Genomic DNA, 23,019 nt, shown 5'->3' on the forward strand with positions numbered 1-23,019 from the left:
AACTACGTTTCTCATTTGTACTGCATCTGTACTACAAGTGAACTTATAAGTAGTTTACTGTTTTAATGCTTGTAGTACATATTTTGGTTTATGAAAGTAGAAGTATACTCTCAAAAGTATAGAATACTCTCAGTAAACTACTAGTTTAGTAGATTTATACTGCAAGTATGCTAAGTTTTCTTTAAGAACATAAGCATCAAACTTACAGTAAGCATCATACTTACAGTATAGTTTACAATTTATATATTATTTCTGGACTTTAAGTATACTACCATATTCCTTTTTAGGTATTATTTTTTTATCCTTAAAATATACCCTTTAAATGTACTTTAACTTTTTCCATTTTAAAAACATTTTATTCTAGCTTCATGCTAACCTTTTTTTTTCCCAATACTTGAATGTGGGTAAGTTTAATAAAAAAAGATCTGTTTTCTTTATAAATCAATATTTTTTAACAATGTAAGATTATAAGACTGTATGTAAAACTATGTGAAAGAAGTATTTAATAGGCTACTCAATCAAAAGATTAAACACAACTACAAGCCAAGTATACTTAGAATACTTTTAAGTATATCTTGATCAAAAGATTGAGTACATGTATAGACCTTTCTGTCAGTGTAAGTCAAGTATACTCAAGTGCAATTTTAAGTGTATTTCTCAGAAGTACACGCATTTCTGAGAAGTACACAAAAAATAGACTGAAAGTATACTTTCTTATTTTTAGTTTAAAAGAAGTATACTAATAGCACACTTGAATAAACCTCTTTTTCATAAGGGACAGGAAACAATTACATTTCAGCTATATCTTTTAATAGTCAAATTAGGCAACACTGCCTACCTTATTTTAATAGAGTAGTCTTATAGCTGACCTGAATTTTTGACTTTAAAGGGATAGTTCACCCAAAAATGAAAATTCTATCATTTACTCACCCTCAAGTTGTTCCAAACCTGTATGAATTTCTTTCTTCTGCTGAACACAGAAGAATATATTTTGAAGAATGTACTAACCAAACAGTTGGACCCCATTGACTTCCATAGTATGGAAAATAAAAATACTATGAACGTCAATGGGGTCTCATCAACTGTTTGGTTACTAATATTCTTCAAAATATATTCTTCTGTGTTCAGCAGAAGAAAGAAATTCATACAGGTTTGGAACAACTTGAGGGTGAATAAATGGTAGAATTTTCATTTTTGGGTGAACTATCCCTTTAAAGTTTGAATGATATACACTGGATTATCGGTCCAAGAGTACAAATACCCCATACAGGGTTAGTTACAGTCCAGCAGAGGGCATTAGAGGATCATTGGAAGGGGCTCACAGACTCACACTAAAGGGGGAGTGCACAGATGGGCTGGGGAAATTCCTTTTTTTTCACAAAGGATGGAGCTGACTGTGTGTAAACGGGGTAGACTGTGGACGAAGAGTTTCTGCGCTGCTTTCAGGCCTCCTGAGCAGCAAGAACAGCCTCGCTGAAACACTCCACTGTAGCCATCATGAAGCTCTGGCTCTTTTTCACACTGGCATTGCTTTGGCTGGAGGTCCAAAATGGTGAGCAGATTTCTCTTTGTTTCTTCTGCCTTGTTACTCTTTCTTCATAAAGTCAAAACATTGTCTTTCTCTTGCTTAAAATAGTAAATAAGATGAGAGATGTTATGGATGAACGTGTATGGTGTGCCAGTGGGGACACTGGTGCCAATGGAAACCAAAATTCCAGAACAGAAAGAGGAGGAGAGATCAAATCAGGACAGTTTTACTTTAACCTATGCTTAAATTATACAGCAGAGACAAAAGACAGAGTATCAGATTTGTTTGAGCTTAACAAGGCAACTTTTTTTATGATTCTATGATTTCCCCATCCAAACAAGGAATCAAAATATTTGTAGGCAGTTATTCCTCTAGATCTCATGGTCCTTTCATGTATCAGAAATGAATTTAAAAGGAATTTATGATTCAGTAAACCTCTATATTGCTCAGTTTTTTACATATTCACACATAGAACAAGAAAGGCATATTTCCACAATTGCTGTTTGTACAGCTGTGAGCTGAAGTAGCAGATTTCCAGATGGCAGAACACTCTCTCACTCTCTCTCTCTCTCTCTCTCTCTCCTTCTCCTTCATTTCTTTGGCTTGGTCATAGGAGGCAGAGTTATCAAGTATCCCAAACAGAAAAAATGAAACACGCACGCTGTATAATATTCATGACCTACTCACATAATACAGAGCAATGAATGTTTTTGCTCTTTAGCAGCTCCCCAAGCCACTTTCAAAACTCTGTTTTGGTTTACCCAGGTGTGTGTCAGCAGGTCAAGCATAAGAAAGAGGCTGGTGAGAACCGCATAAGACCAGGAAGAAAGAGGGTGAAGGTTCGCTATCCCAAAGTAAAAGAAAAGGAAGCAGGAAGCAAGGGCCAGTCTATTCTCACCCAGGTCCTTGATAAAGGCCGTTTTCTCCGATTGGGTGAAAGCCTATCCTTGAATCCTGGGAAAACTTTGGAACTGAGATGCAAAGGAACTAAGATTGGCTGGGCATATCCCTCATACCTGGACACCTTCAATGATAACCGCCTCAGGTATCCTTCCTTCTTGCATTATCCATTCATTTAACATATTTGAATGAGACTAGTTTGTCTAAATCTGGCAAATTAACAGCTACTGGAGTATTTGGAGTACACTTGTATTCCAAAGATGCAGGATTACATTGTCACATGATCCCTTTGCATGTGAAAGGTTTTGTAAAAGAATTAAAATAGAGATGTTAAAAATCACGACTCTAACAATATGTTGTTGTAAATAAAATATTTAAAAAAATGAGAGGACACTTGTAATAATGTGTTTAAAATGTCCACCACAGAAGAAAATAACACTTTTTATTAGTATTTTGTTTAGTATTAGTATTAGTTAACTTTTTTTGTAGTTAAAGGTATTTTTTTGTGTTTTTTTTTTTTTTTTTTATTTGAACTATATCTGTATAGTATGGAAGCCTGTTTCCGCCAAGGAAAAAAACAACTTAAACAATAATTGTGACTTTTTATCTCACAATTCTGACTTTTTTCTCTCAATTGCCAGTTTATATCAATTGTGAGTTTCTTGCAATTCTGACATTTTTTCTTGCAATTCTGACTTTATAACTTGCAATTGCGGGTTTATATCACGCAGTTCTGAGAAAAAAATTCAGAATTGCGAGATGTAAACTTGCAATTGCATTGAAAAAAGTCAGGAGGCAAGAAAGGCAGTGTCTCCTAAAAAAAAAAAACTGGATGAGATAATAATTGATATTACAAAAATAAAACAACGCAAGTATTAAAAAATGCCACTTGGTTTTCTAAAGTAACACTGTCCAACAGCGACACCCGCAGGTAAAGTTACAGCGGGATTCCACGTCTCTCATGCCTCCCCTGATCCCATTGCCTTATAACAGACCCCCTAAAGTGTGCGGTGGGTTTAGTGGGGAGTAACTGAGAATGAATGTGAGGAAGTTACGTGAGAGGAGGCTATGCCTCCATCGCGCTATGATTGGATATGATTGGTTCGTGCGATAAATCCCGCCTCTTGTTTTCGTGCGCATTCTCGAATCTGCCTGAATTCAGACAATGATGGCGTTAATGGTAAGACTAATTAAAAAGTAAGTAAACAACTCAGCCACTTAGTTATCATCAATTTATATCATGCCAATGACCAGTCAAACCTGAAATGGCGTAAAAACATGATGACTGTGGGGGTTTTTAATGAGCAATCAACTTGATGAAATTAAAGGTACATCTTTGTGTGTCTGTGACCAGTGCACAAGCTTGATGACTGCTGAAAATAAGTTGACCATTAAAAAGAATAGCTGAACATCAGTTCACAAATAATATATATTGATTAAATTGTTGCTGCCTTTAGTTATAATTTTTTAATAAATGTAAAAATGCGTAAAAACACTCATTTATTAAATGTACTTGGTTTTAATAAATAGAACATTACATAGTGTAAAAATGCAAAATAGTATTATATTTGGTCTCTCTTTTATATGTAATGTTTATTTAACCTGGAAAATTAAGTGTAACAGGGACATACATTTACATTTGATATATATTTTAAAAAATTTGAGGACTTTGCCTCATTTTAAAACCACTTGTGCACACCATTGATATTGTTGATTCTGCTGTTCCAGCATCAACCAGCAAGAGCGGTACAGCCAGTTGATTCTCACGTCGCCCTCTGCTGCTGATACGGGGGAGTACAGCTGTTGGGTGGTGCTCTGTGACGGAGAAGAATGTGAAAAGGATGGAGACACCACCTCTTCTACCTACATATACTTTACAGGTACAGCATCTGGTCACATATCACACAACGAGACCAATATGATTTTGAACCTCCACAGACATTGTTACAATTCTCTTTGTATCTAGACAAAGATGAGCTGTTCGTCCCCTCTGCCATCCATTTTGAGATTATTTACCTGCGCCCCGACAAGCCCGCCACCGTCCCTTGCCGGGTGACCAACCCTAAAATCAAAGTCTCGCTCCACAGGGAAGTTCCTGCGGAAGAAATCGCTGTGGATGGGACACAGATATCTTACAATCCCGCTAAGGGTTTCATCATCCAAAACCCAAGTCCAGAACATAAGGGAGCTTATTATTGCAAGGCCAACAGCACCACCAAAACCACCTCGCAAATATCCACTAAATACCGGCTGCTGTATGTGGAGGGTAAGAGGAGAACACAATAGCCTTTCTAATAACAGTTAGTACACACATTTTACATTGTGATTTTGGCATTGTGTGAATATAAAAGATATAAATACTTGGTGTTTTCCTCCTCATAGTGCCTGGTGGCCCCCCTTTTGCGACTATTGAGGCTTCTTCAAACAAAGTGAGTGGTGGAGACATCTTTAACGTTACATGCACTGTCCTGGGCGAACCTGAGGTGAATGTCAGCTTCAGCTGGAAGTATCCTGGCCAGGTGAGTGTTACTTTCATTATTTTTCCCTTAAGAAAATATGATTTGGTTACAAGATATGCTTATCTGAGCTTCTGATTCAGGTTGATCGAGACTATAATTTTTTATAATGTATTAATCACAGTATTATGCCATTTTGTGGATGCTACAGCTTTGCTCATGATAACTTATAAAAAGACACTCTGTCGCTCAAAATTTGAGAATACTTATGATTTTTTATGTTTTTGAAAGAATCTCTTCTAGTTTGAGCCAATATTTGATCAAAAATACAGGTAAAAAAAATAATGTGAAATATTACAATTTAAAACAACTGTTTTCTATTTGAATGTATTTTAAAATGTAATTTATTCCTATGATGACAAAGCTGAATTTTCAGCATCATTACTCAAGTCTTCAGTGACACATGATCTTCAGAAATGTAGATCTAATATGCTGATTTAGTTCTCATTTATTACCAGTTATTATTGGTACTCAGTTATTAATAATGATTCTTATTATTTATATTATTTTTGCTGCTTAATATTTTTGTGTAAACTGTCATAAATTTTTTTGATGAACAGAAAGTTCAAAATAACAGCATTTATTAGAAATAGAAATCTTTTATAACATAAATGTCATATATTATAAATAATATAAATATCTTACTTATCCCATAAGTTTCAATAGCAGTGTATCACTGTTTCCACAAAAATATTAAGCAGCACAACTGTTTACAACATTGATAATAAGAAATGTTTTTTTCAGCAGCAAATCAATATATTAGAATGATTTCTGAAGGATCATGTGACACTGAAGACTGGAGTAATGATGCTGAAAATTCAGTTTTACCATCACAGAAATAAATTGCTTTAAAAAAAATATTCAAATAGAAAACAGTTATTTTAAATTGTAATAATATGTCTCAATACTACTGTTTTAACTGTACTTTTGATCAAATAAATGCAGCCTTGGTCAGCATAAGAGACTTCAAAACATTAAAAAATCATAATTATACCAAACTTTTGAGCGGTAGTGTAGATTCAGATAAATAGGTTTCAGTGTGTACGTCTTTAACGTAACGTGTGTGTCTCTCAGGGTCAAAGGCCTGTGAGCATTCATGACTCCTGGAGGCTGATAAACCGTGGTGTGGGACACACCACACGCATCTCCCAGAGCGTCATGATTGTGGATGATGTTGAAACGATTGACTATGGAAAGTACATCTGCACCACCAAAAATAAGAATGGAGAGACATTGGTGGCCACATCAGTGGAGTCACATGACTAGAAAGAACATCAAGATTATATATTGAGCTGAGCTGAACTCGATTCACACTTCAGGCTTCTTGCTGCTTAATTAAATCATTATAAAAACATGCATTCTATATATGACTTGGAAATAAAGTGCTTCTTGTTCAATGGTAAATCAACACTATACTTAATATATACACTATTACCAGTGAAACCGAATCAGTTATTTCAACCAAGTTAACCTGTAATACTCAAAATGGAAAGTGTTAAGGTCTATATGCATATTTTTACACCCATGAAATATGTCTGAGTAGCATGAAGGCTTTGTGCTCCGCTCTAATGGACTCCGTATGTGGAATGTGCAGCGGGAGCCGAATGCTTATTTTGGGTTCAGCGTGACAAAACGTTTCTCCTCTCGCAGATATTACCGTTTTTGAATTATTAGCAATTCTAGAATAAGTTACAGTGCTGCAATAGACTTATGGCCAGATGATGAGAAATAAGAAAACCAACAGATATAACAGGTTCCTGCACGCAATCTCACATTACAAACAGTGTAACATATAAACAGGTGACTTTTAATGTTTTTATTAATTGCATATTTTAAAGTCGGTTTCACACCAACATCCACACAAACAGCTTAGCAATACATATCAAAATTAAAAAAAAAAAAAAAAACTTCTTTTGCTTTTTAACTTCTTTGTAAATAGCTTGCATGTAAAGCTGCAGTGGATGGTTTCAGACAGAGGGGGGCGCTTCTGAGGCCACTGGAACATGCTCAGTCAATTACATTGGTCTCATGATCAGACATAAATATAGAAATAAAGACAAACAAACTCATATCTGTCCCCTAGGGCTCAATCACACTGAATAATATACAAAACCCGTATTCAAGAAAATCTTTATAAAAAAAAAAAAAAAAAAAGTCAGATTCCCAATAGTACATGCCTTCAGTCACAGGTCTGCCTGATGACATGCCATTTCAATGTCAAGCACTCATCCGTTTACAGCATACCATTACGATTAGACCATCTCTGATTGCCAAGAAAGTGAGGAAAAGGGATAATTGAACCCTTATACAGGTATTAATCAAAACATTCAAGCTTTTTAATCTACTGTTAATAATTCATTCTGCATCGGTCATTGTATTGAGGGTTTCCTACGCAATATATGAGTGATATGGATAGCATATCTGTGATGAAACATGCAACATGATCTGGGTGAAGCTCACCTAAAACTTGTGATATATATATAAAAAAATACCATTTACAAAATCAAAAATAAAGGCATGATATAGACAAGACAATGTTGCATACGGTTTTGAGAACACCTGGTTAAGTCAGTGAATATTTCCATTTGAGTAAATCGTAACAGTCAGTTTATGACATGAGATGATCTATGAAGTGCTGCTTTAGAAAATTTCACCTGGGGTCTGAGGTCCTACATTAAATAAAAGGAAACCAAATGCTACACAAGCAACAGCATCTGGGAAATGTCCACTGTCCAGCTGGCATTTGGGCATTTGTCCCTAGGCAATGATTAATCTGGATTTATACAGGTACACTTCAAGGTGTCTGGTGGAAAAGCTTCAGAAGTTGACAAAGGCCTCATTCATGGATTCTGATGTCAGTCCTCCAAAGTCAGGAACTTCAAGCAACAAAGCAATTTAGGAGGGAAAGAAACAACTACTTTGAGAGAAACCTTCTACAAGCCCTGAGATATTCATTTTTTCTCTCCATAGACAGACGTGAAAGGCAAAAGTATGAGGGTGGCCTCATTGGTAAGTGCTTTTGTGCAATATAGTTTTTTTTTAGTCTGTACAAGAGAGTTTATTATATTCTGAGAGCCACTGACATGGTCCAGACCAGCTTCAGCATGCAGGAAGTGCTCCGTCCTGTATGAAAGTGCTTCCTGGAAGCTGAAGGCCACTGTTATCTGGGTGAGACGGGAGGGCTGGAGAAGATCCCAGAGTTCCGTGGTGACTGAAGAGTGAGGGACGGGGAAGGGGAGACCTTGCGCGGGCTGCTCAGATCACCGTTGTTAAGCTTCCAGAGCAGCTCTTCATTCTCCATAGACAGACGTTTGTTCACTTTGGACTCCTTCTGGAGGGATTCCTGCAAGACTGCCTGCTCTGTGGACAGTTGTCTGAAATGAAACAAGGCAGCGCTCAGGTAAACTTGATTAGAAGAAGAGAAGGTGTCTCAGCACAAAGCTTTGCTGCAATGAAAACACTCCTTTCCTGCCACCTCATAGAAGGGCCATTTTAACATTCAAGCACAAGAAAGCGCAAAATTTCTGAAAATTTACTTTCCTTTGCATTATTTCTCATTTACTTCAAATTTCATTATCAAAACATTTTTGCCATACTTAACAAAAAATGTAAACAGCAATGTCTCTATCATTGTTACATTCAGTGTTAGTTTTTAACAGTTAGTGCAGATATTTTCCCTTACTTTATTTTAGCTTAAATAACATCAAAATCTTGCACTGAACAACACTGTACTGAACAAATGCAATCCCTGAATACATTTGTACACTATTCTATTTCTTGCCAGACACCTGGCAACACTTCTGCTCACACAGCTGAGCCACATTTGTCCAAGATGCCGTTTGAGCGTCGGTAACGTTTATTGCATCAGACGCGTTTCGGTGGTTTAAATTGACGCTCGCGGCTTGCGCGAGTGCTTTTACTTTAATTTAGAAAAGCGCGCTCATAATAGAAGCGAGAAGGGATACAGCTACGGCTGGAAGTGATGCAAAGTCTCAGGATAAATAACAGTAAATTAAATTTGTTACTTATCAAATTGTGTTTTATTAACACCTACCCCTACCCTCAACCCTATACCTACCCTTACAATACTGCAAATACAGTTATTAAATTAAATAAATAAATATTAAATGACGCAATATTGATGTTCGCATGTCCAGTGGCTGTAGCTGTATCCCTTCTAGTCTTTACCTCGCGCAAGCGGTGCGGCGCGTTTGTTTTTCCAGGCGCGCCTATGCCGTGGCGAGATGAAAACATCTCAACTTTTCAGAATTCCGCAAGCGCACCACAGGTCATGTGACAAGGACCAACCGATGAGCTTCGGCCTTTCGTTAACAACATCGAAATCTCAGCCAAACAGCTGATCATAGCTGTACAGGGCGGTTTTTTATTTCTCATTTCCATATATCTAGTAGTAGAGCTAATGCTGAAAACTTGCTGAAACTTCCTCGTCATCGTGGAGAGTGCAGTTCATGGTTGCATAGCAACGACAAACGCCATGGGAGCAAAAGCGCTTTGGAAAGAAGGAGAAAGCGGCTTGCGAAGCGATGCGTTTGTGTGAGAAAAATATCCATATTTAACAAGTTATAAAGTAAAATATCTAGCTTGGGCCAGAACATCATGTCAGTTACACTTTTTCCGTAAGTTGAATACGGAAGGCGGTCTGGCGGAAGCTAGATATTTTACTTCATAACTTGTTAAATATAGATATTTTTCTTACACAAATGCATCGCTTTGCCTCCGAAGGACTTTATTAACCCCCCGGAGCCGTGTTCACTCCCATTATAAAGCCTGGATGCGTCAGGATGTTTATATATAACTCTGATTGTGTTCATCAGATAGAAGAAAGTCATACACACCTAGGATGGCTTGAGTAGTGAGTAAAGCTTGGGGTAATTTTCATTTGAAAGTGAACTAATCCTTTAACTAATTTGTAAACAAGATTAACTAATCAGTACATAATATCAAATTTAGGACTAAGATGGTTCATTATTAGGTAATCAATTACTGAATGAGATTAGCCTCATTAAGAACTATTAACTATGACAAATCGTCCCCTTGGAATTATAAGGTTCTGTCTGCATTCTAAGCAGTTCTGAGATATTGAGCTTCAAAGTTTTTGCATTCCATTGGACTTCGTAGATATAACCTTTTTGTTTTCTAAATAAAAAGTCCCTATATGTACTGAACATTACCAAAAACATCACATAATGTAAATAAGTTTTCACAGAATAAGAATATGTGAATAACTCAATTTTGACAAAACTGTCAGATAGAACCTTATAATTCCAAGGGGATAAAATTATAATTACCAATTAATTACTAATCACAACATTAACCTGTGTCTGAGATGTAATCAACTGTTTTTTTTTTAATACATATATATGTTTTTCCACTTTAAAATAATGGTCCATTTTATGACCATGTTCTGAGTATAAAAAAAAAAAAAAAAAAAAATACAATACTCAAATACTACTAGTGACTTGGACCATTATTTTTAAAGTGAAAAAAAAAAAAAAAAAAAAAAAAAAAAGGTTTTCCACTTTAAAGTAATTTTCCAAATCACTAGTAATTCCTGCAGAGTGACTTGGTAATTAGTGATGCATTTTATGAACATATTCAGAGTAAAAAAAGTGTTACCACAGTCTGGTAGTACGCTACCTAGACAAAGCTGCATGTTTGTCCATTCTGGCTTTGAGGTCCTCATTTTCCTGTTGCAGCTTCTTTAGACATTCATCCAGCTTCACATTCCTCTCCATCTAAGAATAAATCAAAGTCTTAGAGTTTCTCTAGCATAGACAGGAGTTTTTATGTCATCTCTTCACTGTGATTAGAATGAACACAAAGGAGAATTTCTCCTGCTAAATGCTTTATTTCAAAACAGACAATTGAGCTCACCAGTTTGTCTATCTGCATGAGTTTCTTGTCCTGTTCATGGATCTGCTTGTTTTTGATGTCCAGCACTACTTTAAGGCTTTCAAGCTCCTGCTCCAGATAAAGGGTGTGGGAGTCCTTCTTCAACATAAGAAAATAAAGAGATCAGGGGTATATACTGGCTTTCTCAAACTGGACTCATCATTAAGAAGAATTTACACATTTTCATGTTTACATTTGTTGGCGTTATATAACAAACACTGCACATGGAGGTGTTTCTTCAACTTCTGGCACTTTTATGCCCAGGGGTTGAGTTCTATTAGAATTAACAATACTTTGTTACTTGAAAATACTTTGAAAGTATTTGGCTGCAGAAAGACGTGTTCGGCGTATCTAGTGAACTTTTGTTTTCAAGCACTCGATTCACTCTCGCATGGGCTGTTGTACAGTACTACACACACTGTCCGTGCCATCACAAAAATTGGGCTGCAAGCGGAGGGGAAGTGCGGATGTCTTTGAACCCTCCTGGTGACGAAAATTACACGATGCGGACAGTGCGCAGACGCCCGAAGTATACTTTGGGGCTAAGCCCGTAATAGCGGGCCCCCAATCCGCCTGGGCCCATATGCTCGTGCATACCCTGCATGCCCAGACGCTACGCCACTGCCGCCTAATATTAACCTGCTATTCTTAGAAAATACACCATCTACTCAAAGCAGAGATGCATTACTATCAGTGGCACTGGTTTGATAACACAGATGTTTGGGAGCAACACACCTGTGTTTTCTCAGCCAGATCCATCCTTCTTTTCACCTCAGCAGTCAGTTTTTCTTTGAGGCAGTTATTCTCTGTTATGAGCTCCTGAATTCGATTCTGAGGAGAAATACACTAATATAAAAATGTTTGCTAAATTTCAACAGGGCAAAAAACAAGAAAGGAAAAATTAACAGGGAACAGGAATGTTGTGGTGAGAATTTTAGCTTTTGGTCACTGCCTTACAGATAACGTGTCCTCTGATTCCTTCAGTGTTGTGTTGAGTGTCTGCATTTCCTTTTCATGGGACTGTTTGAGTTCTGAGAAAGTTAAGTCAAGATATATTAATGTGTGGGAGGTAATGTTTTTGGCTTTCTAAATGTAAGTAACAGGTGCAACATTTACACACACACACATTTTAGAGAGAAAAATAAAAACAAATCCCAAGATTATTTACCCTTGAAGGACTCCTGAAAGTGTTGTTTAAGGCCGTCCACCTCCTCCATATGGCTGACTTCAAGTTCCTTCTTCAAAGCCTCATGTTTTGATCGTAACTCTTCTAGCTAGACAAGTACAAATAAAGCAATTTTGTAAAAGTCTTATTAGTTTATTTTAGTGTGTAAATGATTAAGTATGTCATTATGTCCAAACAACTAAAAGGTCAAGGCTCATATGCGAAGATACAAGAAAAACAAAAACTATGAAATTACTCCACATTGTTATGGGAAAGTATCATCAAAATATCATGTATAAAGGGGTCATGAACTGTGTTGTTTTATTGTTTTATAATGTTTCCTGGGGTGCACTTCTAATGTTATATGCTTTTCACATCAAAAATTGTCCATTTAGAAATAAAAGGCATTTTTTTAACCCTGATTTTAGCCCTCTTATTTGAACGCTCTGTTTTAAGGGGCGTGTCTGCTGCGTGACTTCAGTATAAATGCCCACTGCTGTGATTGGCTAACATCTTTGCAATATGAAATAGCTAAGTATTACTCTCTCGAAAACTTTTAGCACGTTTTTACTATTACAGCTCTCTTACTTACATGTTGTTGCATTACTGTCAAGCCCATATTGTAAAAGTCTGTGCTGAAATACGATTGATTTACCAAAGAATCCACAGTGAAATGTACCGAATACAAATAAATTAAGCTCAACTGAGACATTCACATTGTTGAAAATAAATAACCATATTCCTAGCATTAGGATCCTTTGAAAGGTAATGTTATTTTTAGTCCTGTATCGCTCTCCTCGTCATCTCACTAACACAACAGTGGGCGGGACTAATGTTGCAATGATGTATTTTTGATGAAGACGTTGATTTCTTCTGTGGAGGAGGCGTTTCACCTATCGATAGGTACATTCCAGGATCAGTCGTTCGCTGGGCCTGGTGTCAATAAAAGCTTTTATTGGACTAACAAGGAAGTTTTCGGTTCTGAAACAGGATATTCTTATAGTATGATGACCTCTTATATATCAAAAGCTAAAGGAAAAGTTGATTTCTTAATTCATGACCCCTTTAAGTATTAATATGACAAGTGAAGACATTCTCTTTCCAACAGAAAGTGTGTTAGGACACTGCAGAGCAAAACAAAAAAGGCCCACTGTCCTCCACACCTGCTGCTCCATCTGAGCTTTGCACTTATCGGCCTCCTCCTGGTAGGTCTGATGGACCTTCTCCCACTCAGTGGAGTAGAAGGTCTTCAGTCTCTCCTCGAGGTCAGCGAGGTCCAAGCGGTGCTGCTCCTGGACCTTCTGCAGAACTCCATCAAAGGCCCCACGCAGCTCTTCCTTCTCCTGCTCCAGACGCTCACAAGAGTGAGCTGAGCTCACTGGGGAAAAGATCAGATAATTTGGACATTAGAAGATTGACTAAGTGATTCATTCAGTTAACAAACATCAACCCTATAGAGCACCACTTAGAATGCCTTTTTTGGCATTTTTTTGATGACACAGCAACCCTCTAACTTAAAAAGAAAGAAGTGTAAGAACATCTAATAGAGTAGGACCTTTTTTTTTGTTGGAGGGTTGCGGTGTCATCATATTACAAAACTCAGTAGGACATCTAATATCTAATGCACCAGTTTGTGATATGAAAATATAGATATGCTATATGTAGACAGCAGTGGAATAACCAGAGCAAATGTTTAAAGGCCAACATGTCCATTTGTTGCTTTGACTTCAAGCGCTGCCAACACTAGAAGCTATGAATCATTACTCAAGTATTCTGCATTGAGTCCCAGTTGTCTCTACAGTTATGGTATCTCACGGAGTTCTGTAGATAAAGCGTCAACTGTTACACAAAACACGTCAAATTACAAGTGAGGGAAAGTTCGACAAAAGGAACACTAATCCACAGGGGCATAATGAACAGATGTTTCCTAACCCGTCAGTACGCTCTCTCAATCAGAACTGTGTCACAGATACTGTCCCTCTGAGCATTAGCTATCTTTGACCAGCTCTTAGAAACAGATGACACTTCACTGCACAGAACACATTGGCACAGGACTGCGGTGGTTTACACACAAAAGTGGCAAGATGAATGCTGCAGCTGCTCCTGACTTTGTAGTGTACAATTGTGCTGTCAAATAATCCAGCTCATGAAGTAACAGGCTAATCTGGTGGGACCATTTGAGGATGTGATTTCTGGCTGAATGGACTCCCTATGGTTTTCCATAATTAAGGTACGTATATAAAAGAACCCATTAGGCAAAGTCAATAAAATTACTATATTAATTAATTTATTTAAATATCTTTATTTATTTATTTTTATTTACTTCAGTAAGTCACTTTAGAAGTATAATGAAATATATTGAAAATATAATGAAATAACAGTGGAAAAATGAAAACCAGGCAGATGTTTCAGACAGCTTATCAGTCCACTTGCTCCATAAGGCTGATATGATGCTCATATTTTTTGTGGAAATAAAACCCCTCAATGGAGTATGCTTGAACTATGTATGAGCGTTTCATAGGTTTATGTATACAAAGGGATGTGGAGTATCAGGCTGCATTTCACTTTAGTGTGTGAAGCATTTCATGTGTTTGAGCATTCAGTAATATTTACTTAACACGTGTATGCAAGTGTTTCATATATGTATGCGTGAGCTGAGTTTGATTTAAGCCCTACAATGTTTAAATTCTGTGCAAAAACAGTTTATTTTTTAGCTTATCTCATCTGTTTACTGGTGCATCAGTAGGCGTTTCTGAACTTTATTATCAAAAGGTCGAGAGCATGTCAGCCAATGAATTACTTGAATGAGTCACAACACAAGAACGGCTGTTGTTCTCCAGGGGGAAACTTGGGTCATATCCCTTACTGGCACTGCAACCTAATCATCTGTATTCTAAGATGAAAACCACAGATTTTTTCCTATTTAATAGACACTTAAAATGAGTTACAATCAGAATCGTTATTAAGTTGCATTTAGGGGTTAAATGAGAACAATATCTAATGACCCTGCTGTATAAGGGACAGTTAGCAGAGCTAAACCATGATCAGATCCATCCAGAGAAGATGAGCCAGACCCAGAGCTCACTAATGGCTTGATGTATTTCATCAATCTTCAGCGTAATTCTATTATAGGTTATATTTATGATGCAGAGCAAGGCTGAAGGCCTATAAATAATCCAAATAATGCAAACAAAGGAAAAACAGACCGTTAGGAAGGAGGATGATACATTTTTTCCACAGAAGAAAAAAAAAAGAAGAAGAGATAAACAGGTCATGACTCGACAGTCAGCATATGACTGCGCATATGCATCCAAATATTTTGCTCATTTCAGAAAGCTCTTGGCAGCAGAAAGCTTAACAAATGCACTACGTATATGTACTATATGTGCACACATTTTTTTTTTTTACATCTAATCTCTTAATAAAATGTAAAACTAAATAGTGCATTTAACAAGCCTGGTTGAATTTGCCTCCCATAAATGATGTAACATTGTCTAGACATGCTTATCTTGAAAATAACATACGTTTTTATATTAAAACTATTCTCAAAATGACACACAAGGCTAGTAGCAGCAATGAAGCTACCATTCTGCACAGAAAAGTTAATAAGTCACATGCCAAATAGCAAGCTAAATTAATTAGACACAGTTTTAGCAGGTTTTGTGTGAAGACAGCACTCGCTTCACTGGCAGAGAGCAGTTGTCCTGTGTTAAAAGACACTTTTGTTTTATAAGGAAATTCTGGGTGTGTGCCAAAAAAAAAAAAAAAAAATATAGCACTGACATCACTTGCATCATACTAGGGCGAAAGCTGAAATTATTATTTGAGGGTGTGGGTAAATTACGAAATTTTGCAGATATTCCTGCAGCTACAGTATATTGTGACTTCAAGAGGTGGTCTGGAAATTCTTACAGGGGTCTTAAACATGGTCAGGAGTGCTGGAATGTGCTAATATGCTCAAGTGGTGATTATAATAGTACAGAAAGATCATGTGCAGGACTTAAAAGATTGCAAAAGTGAGAGAAAAATAATGAGCTGATACTATATACAGTATCATCAGTCCCTTGTACCTGCTCAGTTTTCAGGTGGTAATATAAGCTGTGAAATCAATGCATCAGACGTCTCTCAGAGGGAACACTGGCCCATACTAAATACATTTCTCCTTGTTACTGCGCCCATTAGACTGCGAGGGACATCAGACTTGTCTGACCTTGTCGGTATGACCTTCACATACCAGGAAGACTTTCTGCCTTGAGCTTGTGCTTTCTGGAGATGTGTCTCCTAAATGACCCCTATGGGAGGGAAGAGCCCTTCCAACAGGACCAATAAAATAAACAGACCGTCCTCCTCATCTAAAGCCACATGGTAGTTTGTGTACTAGCAAGCATGCTTAATGATGGGTAAATTTAAATATACTACCAGTCAAACGTTTGGACACAATATATACTTCTTATTAGTGTTGTCAAAAGTACAAACCAAGTTGGTACTGAAATTTTAAAAATGTAAAAAACTTTGAGCGCTGTTGAGTGGATTCACCACTGATTGGCCTTTGTGTTCACGCGCTCATCAGATATGTTGACTAGAATGATCAACGCACGGGAGCGTTTGAAAGCACATAGAAGTGTTTGATTTTTAAAGCGGGAGCGTTTGAAAGCAGACGTCTGCTTTCAAATGCTCCAGTGTGTATCTGTGTAAGCGCTCTGTGAAGAGAGTCATTGATGTCTATTTGTTTTTGAAGCGTTGATCTTTGTAGCCAATCACAGACATATCTGATGAGTGTGTGAACACAATTACCAATCTGAGGTGTTTACGAATCCGCTCAACAGCACTCAAAGTGTCACATTTTTAAAATTTCAGTACCAACTTGGTATCGTGGTCGGTACTTTTGACAACATTACTTCTTATGATCTAAAGGGTTAAGCTTAAATGCATTTTTTGTTGACAAATATAAATTGTGCTTATGCATTTTTTTTTTTTAATAACAAAAAACATTGAAGATAGGACAGATTAGTGAAGCTAAAGCAGCCAACAAGCACCTGCACTCTGAAAATGGTGGGTTGTTTCAACCTAAATTTGGGTCAAATATGGACAAACCCAACCATTGGGTTAAAAATTTTATTTATAAATTTAACCCAAAGGCTGGATTTGTCTATATTTAACCCAAATTTGGGTTGAAACAACCTACCATTTTTTAGAGTGTAACATACACTACTGTTCAAAAGTTTGGGGTCAGGAAGATTTTTTTAAATGTTTTAGAAAAAAAAAAAAAAAAAAAAAAAAAAAAAAAAAGTATCTTGTTCACTGAGGCTGCATTTATTTGATAAAATTCAGTAAAACAGTAACATTGTGAAATATCATTTTCTATTATAAATAAAGTTATCTATTTTAAAATATAATTTACTCTTGTGATGGCAAAGCTAATTTTTCAGCAGACATTATTCCAGTCTTGAGTCACATGATTCTTCAGAAATCATTCTAATATGCTGATTTATTGCTCAAGAAATATTTCTAATTAGAATCAATGTGAAAACAGTAATTAGTATCAACGTTGATATATTTTTCAGGATTCTTTGATGAATAGAAAGTTCAAAATAACAGCATTATTGCTGAATAAAAGTATTAGTTTATTTAAAAAAAAATAATAATAATTTTTTTAATTGGTAGTACATGGAAACTAATGTGATTTACAACACACCCCAGAATGCACTACATGAATTTGTAGGACAATTTCAGATTGTATATAGCTAAAATAATATATTTAACCATATTTTGGTCCCATATTTGTGTTTTTTGAAGTTTGTTACTACTTCTACAATACAAGTACAATGTGTCCAAGCTTTTGACAGATACAGGTTATCACACTGAAACTTGAGGTCACTGCAGTCTGCGTTTTATGGCAAGAAACAGCTCACCTACCGTTCATCCCACTGATTACCACTCATTACCATCAATCCAAATATTCCATTTATTACAAACAGCGTAATTTTGGCAGCTCTCTTCATTCTTTCCGCAGGCAGTGAAAGCCAAGCACTCTACAGTGACTCACACACGCTTACCCAGCTCCTCACGCAAAGTGACCAGCTCCTGAGACAGCTCCCTGCGCTGCTTCATCACCTCCTCATGCTGCAGGAAAACAAGAAAAATCAGTGCATCATTTCTCAATGCAGCGCATGCATCACATTACCCAAATTACACAAGAAACACAATCTGCCAAAAATTATGTTGCCATGGAGCAGGGCAATGCCAAGTGCAATCTAATGTCATGATGAATGAACATCTCTGGAAAACCTTGTGCAGACATGAATTATGCATTAGCCTCTGAAGGGTGTCTGTCAATCACAGAACAGGATGAGTAGGATATGACAGTTTTCAATTTTAAACATGGCATAATTAGCAGTGTTCAAAGAAAACAGGCTTTCCTGTAACTTATTACTGGCACAAGAAAACACAATTGTTGTGCAACAGTCATGACAGATATTTGCACGGGCATGCAAGAGTCCCATAGCACAGCTTTGTGGTTTACACACCACTATGACAGCTCTGCAAGCGTTTAATTTAAAAAAACATGAATGACATCAACAACTGAATGTAGAGCAATGAAATCAGCAGTCTCTCTCTCTCTTTCTCTCTTTCTCTCTCTCTGTGGAGGACAGCCAATGCCACAGCTGCAGTGCTGTCAGCCTCCCCAATCAACACAAAGACGCTTCAAAAACCGCGTGCTGCTGTCCTGACCTGCCCCTTCCCCCCGAGATAAATGCAAACACTGGCAGAGTGACATTTACACAACAGTTATGAACTCATAAAATATTCATTAGGATAAATCAAATAGTATACCAAAATCAAATTTAAGAACACCTCAAATTAAATCATACACAACCTCATCTCACTGAAATGGCATGCTTTGTATAGGCATCCACAGCTATCCCATTTCAAATGCCAATCTATCCTGCCCTGCACCCTGCGGAGAGGATAATGTCTTTACCCTGTGTCCAGCGCAGGGAGTGTTAAGGCACACTTTGCTGCCGGAGCAGCCCATAGTCCCGTCTCTGTGACTTCAGTCCAGAACGCAGGAATACAGAAGCCCAGATGCATGAACCTCTGCCACCTCTACCTCCTCTCTCTGCCGTCTCGCTCTACATTGGAGAGACTAGTGGAATAAGCTCATTGGCTCGCACCTCCTCCAACCACTTGCCTTCTCAGTGGTGAAAGGATACCGTAATACATCTAAAAGAAGGGCAACGGAGGGAGGCGGCTATATTGCGCTTGGGAGAAGGCTATATAAATGCAGTATTTTAGGACACTCACAGCAAGAAGAGCAAAGAGAGCTGACAGAAAAATGACATGTCTGACATTTGTTTGATTGAGTGGCACTTAATGAAATGGTGCATGTTACAGGAGAAGAGTGCAGTGACCTTCCCACAGGACATGAGAGGACATGAGAGGACAGAGAAGGACTGCTATGTTTTTCCATGCTTTCCTTTCAGCACCTCCTCAGAATTTGCTAACTGGAAGTGGTGCAGTTTACAAATTCACATTCATATTTACTCCTCTTAAATGTTAAAAACTGGACAATACACTTTAGTTATGGATGTTACTTGACACTAATAAAAACAAAGCTGCCAGAATTACATTTGATGTCAAATTAAATAGAGTCGATCCTGACTAAGCTCCAAACCTACATAATAGTAGTTTGTAGTTATTGTAAGCCAAATAAATTTATATGCAACAAAAACTACAATAAATTAACAATAATAAATTGACTATAAATAATAATAATAATAATAATAATAATAATAATAATAATAATAATAAACGCCTTTACCTAATGTTAATAATAATAATAATAATAATAATAATAATAATAATAATAAAATAATAAACGCCTTTACCTAATCTTAACAATGTTAATAATGTTAATAATAATAATTATTATTATTTATTATTATTATTATTGCTGTTACAATAATATCTGTATGCAGAACAACAACAGACTATTATTGGTTACACTTTATTTTAAGATGTCTTTGATACAATGTAATTATACATTTAAGTACGGTGTATTAATAAGTATCTACATGTTTGACCCTGGACCACAAAACCAGTCATAAGGGTCAATTTTTTATTCCTCAAGCTGAATAAATAAGCTTTCCATTGATGTATGGTTTGTTAGGATAGGAAAGTATTTGGCTGAGATACGACTATTTGAAAATCTGGAATCTGAGGGTGCCCAAAAAAATAAAATAAATAAATAAATAAAAATAAAAATATTGAGAAAAATTGCCTTTAAAGTTGACCCTATGCATTGTTGGCTATTGCTACAAATATACCCGTGCGACTTATGACTGGTTTTGTGGTCCAAGGTCACATATATAGGGTTAGGATTAGGGTTTGGGTTTGGTTTGGTATAGGGTTAGTTGCATATAATTATGCATAATTTACTGTTATTACTATAGTAACTATGAAATAAAGTGTTACCCTATTATTTTTGTATTGTAAATAAATGTATAAAATAAAAATCTAATAAAATTTGACAAAAGAGTGTTGTAAAGTAATGCTTATTCAGTCCCTACTGCTATATCAAAAGCCACTGGGAAATGATTAAAAACACATTAATTTATCATTATCAACTATATTAATGAATGCCACAGCTTCAGGGAAAGCATGCGTGGCCTCTTGTAGTGAAATTATGGCAATGTACACAGTGTGCTGACAGCTCATTGCAAACAAAAGATATGAAGCAGTCCTCAGCAGCTCTCTAGGCATCCCAGAGTGCTTCTGACCATATCAAGGCAGCAGCTGGTACATTCTCAGATATGCTGAAGACCAGACTCCAATTATAAAGCTTAACAGATTCCTATATGGGACACCATGTTCCTTTAACTCTACACTCTCCTTCAAGATCTACAAATCTGAGTTTCGTCATGAGATGTTGCTGTAGTAGCCACATAGAGAGATGAATGAATCTGAAATCGTCATCTGTTTACAATCAATATAGAAAATTGAACTCAAATGAGCACAAGCTGAAATTATACCTCTTACTTATAAACTTAAAAGTATTGAACAAGAAGCATTTACAGGAAAGACTCTTGCTTTAATTGAGCTGAACAGCTAATGTTGTACTCTCTTCTACAATTTGTTCTGTAAAGGTCTGTGACCCATAAAACTAAAAGAAACAATAGGAAAAGTAAAAAGCAGAGTGGGAAAACATGGAACAACTAATGTTACGATCAACACCAGTTAGAGTAGATGCCCTATTTAATTTAAAGCGAATTTAAAAAAAAAAAAAAAAAAAAAAAAAAAAAAAAGCAGTATAAAATTACAGTCAAATGTTTAATTGTTGTGTACCTGAATGTTAAATGATAAGCTATTGAAACATATTTCTCTCTAATTTCCAGTGGCCAAAAAAAAACAACAACAAAAAACAAACAAAAACCTAGGACTGTAAAAATGTGAATCTAGGGCCTTAAAGGGTTAGTTCACCCAAAAATGAAAATTCTGTCATTAATTACTCACTTTCATATCGTTCCAAACTTGAAAGACCTTCGTTCATCTTCGTAACACGAATTAAGATATTTTTGATGAAATCTGAGAGGTATCGGACTCGTCCATAGACAGCAATTTAACCACCACTTTCAAGGTGCAGAAAGGTACTAAAAACATTGTTAAAATAGTCAACGTGACTGCAGTGGTTCATCCTTAATTTTATGAAGTGAAGAGATTACTTTTTGTGAGCAAAAAAAACAAACAAAAATAATTACTTTATTCAACAATATCCTCTTTTCTGCGTCATTCTCTTACGCTGTTTACGTCCAGCGCTTCCAGGTTCTACATCAGAACACCGACTCATTATTGGCCGTGAACAGCATCGGCCAATACTGTGATAGTTAAATTGCTGTCTATGGAGGAGTCAGATACCTCTCGGATTTCATCAAAAATATCTTAATCTGTGTTCCGAAGATAAAGTTCTTACAGTTTTAGAACGACATGAGGGCGTAAAGCCCAAGGTATACTTCTTTTTTCTTTTTTTACTCAACACCCCCAGGGCATGGTTGCCACCCTGGTTATAAACTAATTACTGCAAAAAAAAAATTTAAATGCGCACGTGCGCCCTGCGCATACAAAGTACGCACACTTACAAAAATCCAGCGGTGCGCATACTCTTCTGATGACGAAATTGACCCTTGCGTACACATACAGTGAAGTATACTTTGGGCTTAATTAATGACAGAATTTTCATTTTTGTGTGAACTAACCCTTTAAAAGTAAATAAATATAATGTCTCTAGTCCAAGATCTATAGTACAAAGACATGATTTCTTTCTTTCCTTCTTTCTTTATTTTAGTATATTAAAAATATACACCCTTTTTATGAACTGATTGTATAAGTGCCACGACTTAATTATGGTAGTGCCTTTTAGTTAAAGTTGGTCTTGGTCCAGATTCTGCAGGATCATACAACATGCCCTCCAGAGTATAAACTGTCAGCTTCAGCTCAAACAAACTTCTTCCCTTCGTTTGTACAGCACACAAACTGTGACTGTTGTCCTTTTCTCACTATTTACTTTAAACATGTACAGCCAACCAGCCTTCATATTGCCATTTTATCAAGGACAATTCTAAAATTAGTAATCTTTATTCAGTCCAGCGTCAGGAGAGACGTCTAGGATGGATGGAAAGTGAATTGTAACCCTAGTGGAAAAAAAAAAAAAAAAAAAAATATATCTAATATATATATATATATATACACACTAAAATGTATTTGAAATACATTTATTTTGTGCTAAGTATAACTACAAATACATTTACATATTTATGTGCTAATAAAAATACCCTGTAATTGTACTTTTGGTATACTAAACTGGTATACTTAAAGTCAGCTAAATTGGAACAACTAATTTTGTACTTAATGCACTTTGTGCGGAAGTAGTGCTGAAGTCCAACTGAAGATATACTTAAGTATTTCTGATTGTGGAACTATTGAAAGTATACCTTAGATAC

General features: G+C 36.4%; 2 protein-coding genes across 9 annotated transcripts in view; one reads left to right on the forward strand and one right to left on the reverse strand.

The window, feature by feature from the left end:
• Positions 1-1,381: 1,381 nt before the first annotated feature.
• Positions 1,382-6,348, forward strand: pdgfrl (platelet-derived growth factor receptor-like). The gene is made up of 6 exons (XM_051859559.1): positions 1,382-1,552; positions 2,294-2,573; positions 4,157-4,308; positions 4,395-4,694; positions 4,811-4,947; positions 6,019-6,348. The coding sequence occupies exons 1-6, from the start codon at positions 1,498-1,500 to the stop codon at positions 6,208-6,210; spliced, it is 1,116 nt and encodes a 371-aa protein (XP_051715519.1). The 5' UTR covers positions 1,382-1,497; the 3' UTR covers positions 6,211-6,348.
• A 397-nt stretch (positions 6,349-6,745) lies between these two features.
• The window catches only part of mtus1a (microtubule associated tumor suppressor 1a), a 36,269-nt gene continuing 19,995 nt past the window's right edge, over positions 6,746-23,019 (reverse strand). For 4 of the 8 annotated variants that reach the window (XM_051859549.1, XM_051859552.1, XM_051859548.1 and 1 more), the window contains 8 exons: positions 18,079-18,145; positions 13,186-13,400; positions 12,026-12,131; positions 11,815-11,888; positions 11,593-11,688; positions 10,840-10,956; positions 10,603-10,700; positions 6,746-8,318 (listed from right to left, as the gene is read on the reverse strand). In XM_051859549.1, the coding sequence (XP_051715509.1) occupies positions 8,105-8,318; positions 10,603-10,700; positions 10,840-10,956; positions 11,593-11,688; positions 11,815-11,888; positions 12,026-12,131; positions 13,186-13,400; positions 18,079-18,145 (987 nt within the window). In that variant the 3' untranslated portion in view covers positions 6,746-8,104. Of the gene's footprint in view, positions 8,319-10,602; positions 10,701-10,839; positions 10,957-11,592; positions 11,689-11,814; positions 11,889-12,025; positions 12,132-13,185; positions 13,401-18,078; positions 18,146-19,004; positions 19,174-22,329; positions 22,711-23,019 lie in introns of those variants that run through there. The other 4 variants (XM_051859550.1, XM_051859555.1, XM_051859556.1 and 1 more) reach the window with 3 other exon arrangements.

The sequence above is a fragment of the Ctenopharyngodon idella genome, chromosome 14 (assembly GCF_019924925.1).
Source record: "Ctenopharyngodon idella isolate HZGC_01 chromosome 14, HZGC01, whole genome shotgun sequence".
NCBI classification, from domain to species: Eukaryota; Metazoa; Chordata; class Actinopteri; order Cypriniformes; family Xenocyprididae; genus Ctenopharyngodon; species Ctenopharyngodon idella.

What these genes read in the sequence shown, in the direction of transcription:
- pdgfrl (XM_051859559.1), top strand. Translation starts at nt 1,498, where the DNA reads ATGAAGCTCTGGCTCTTTTTCACACTGGCATTGCTTTGGCTGGAGGTC. An exon ending in TTCAATGATAACCGCCTCAG is followed by an intron (nt 2,574 to 4,156) that starts GTATCCTTCCTT and finishes CTGCTGTTCCAG; the next exon opens with CATCAACCAGCAAGAGCGGT. An exon ending in CCGGCTGCTGTATGTGGAGG is followed by an intron (nt 4,695 to 4,810) that starts GTAAGAGGAGAA and finishes TCCTCCTCATAG; the next exon opens with TGCCTGGTGGCCCCCCTTTT.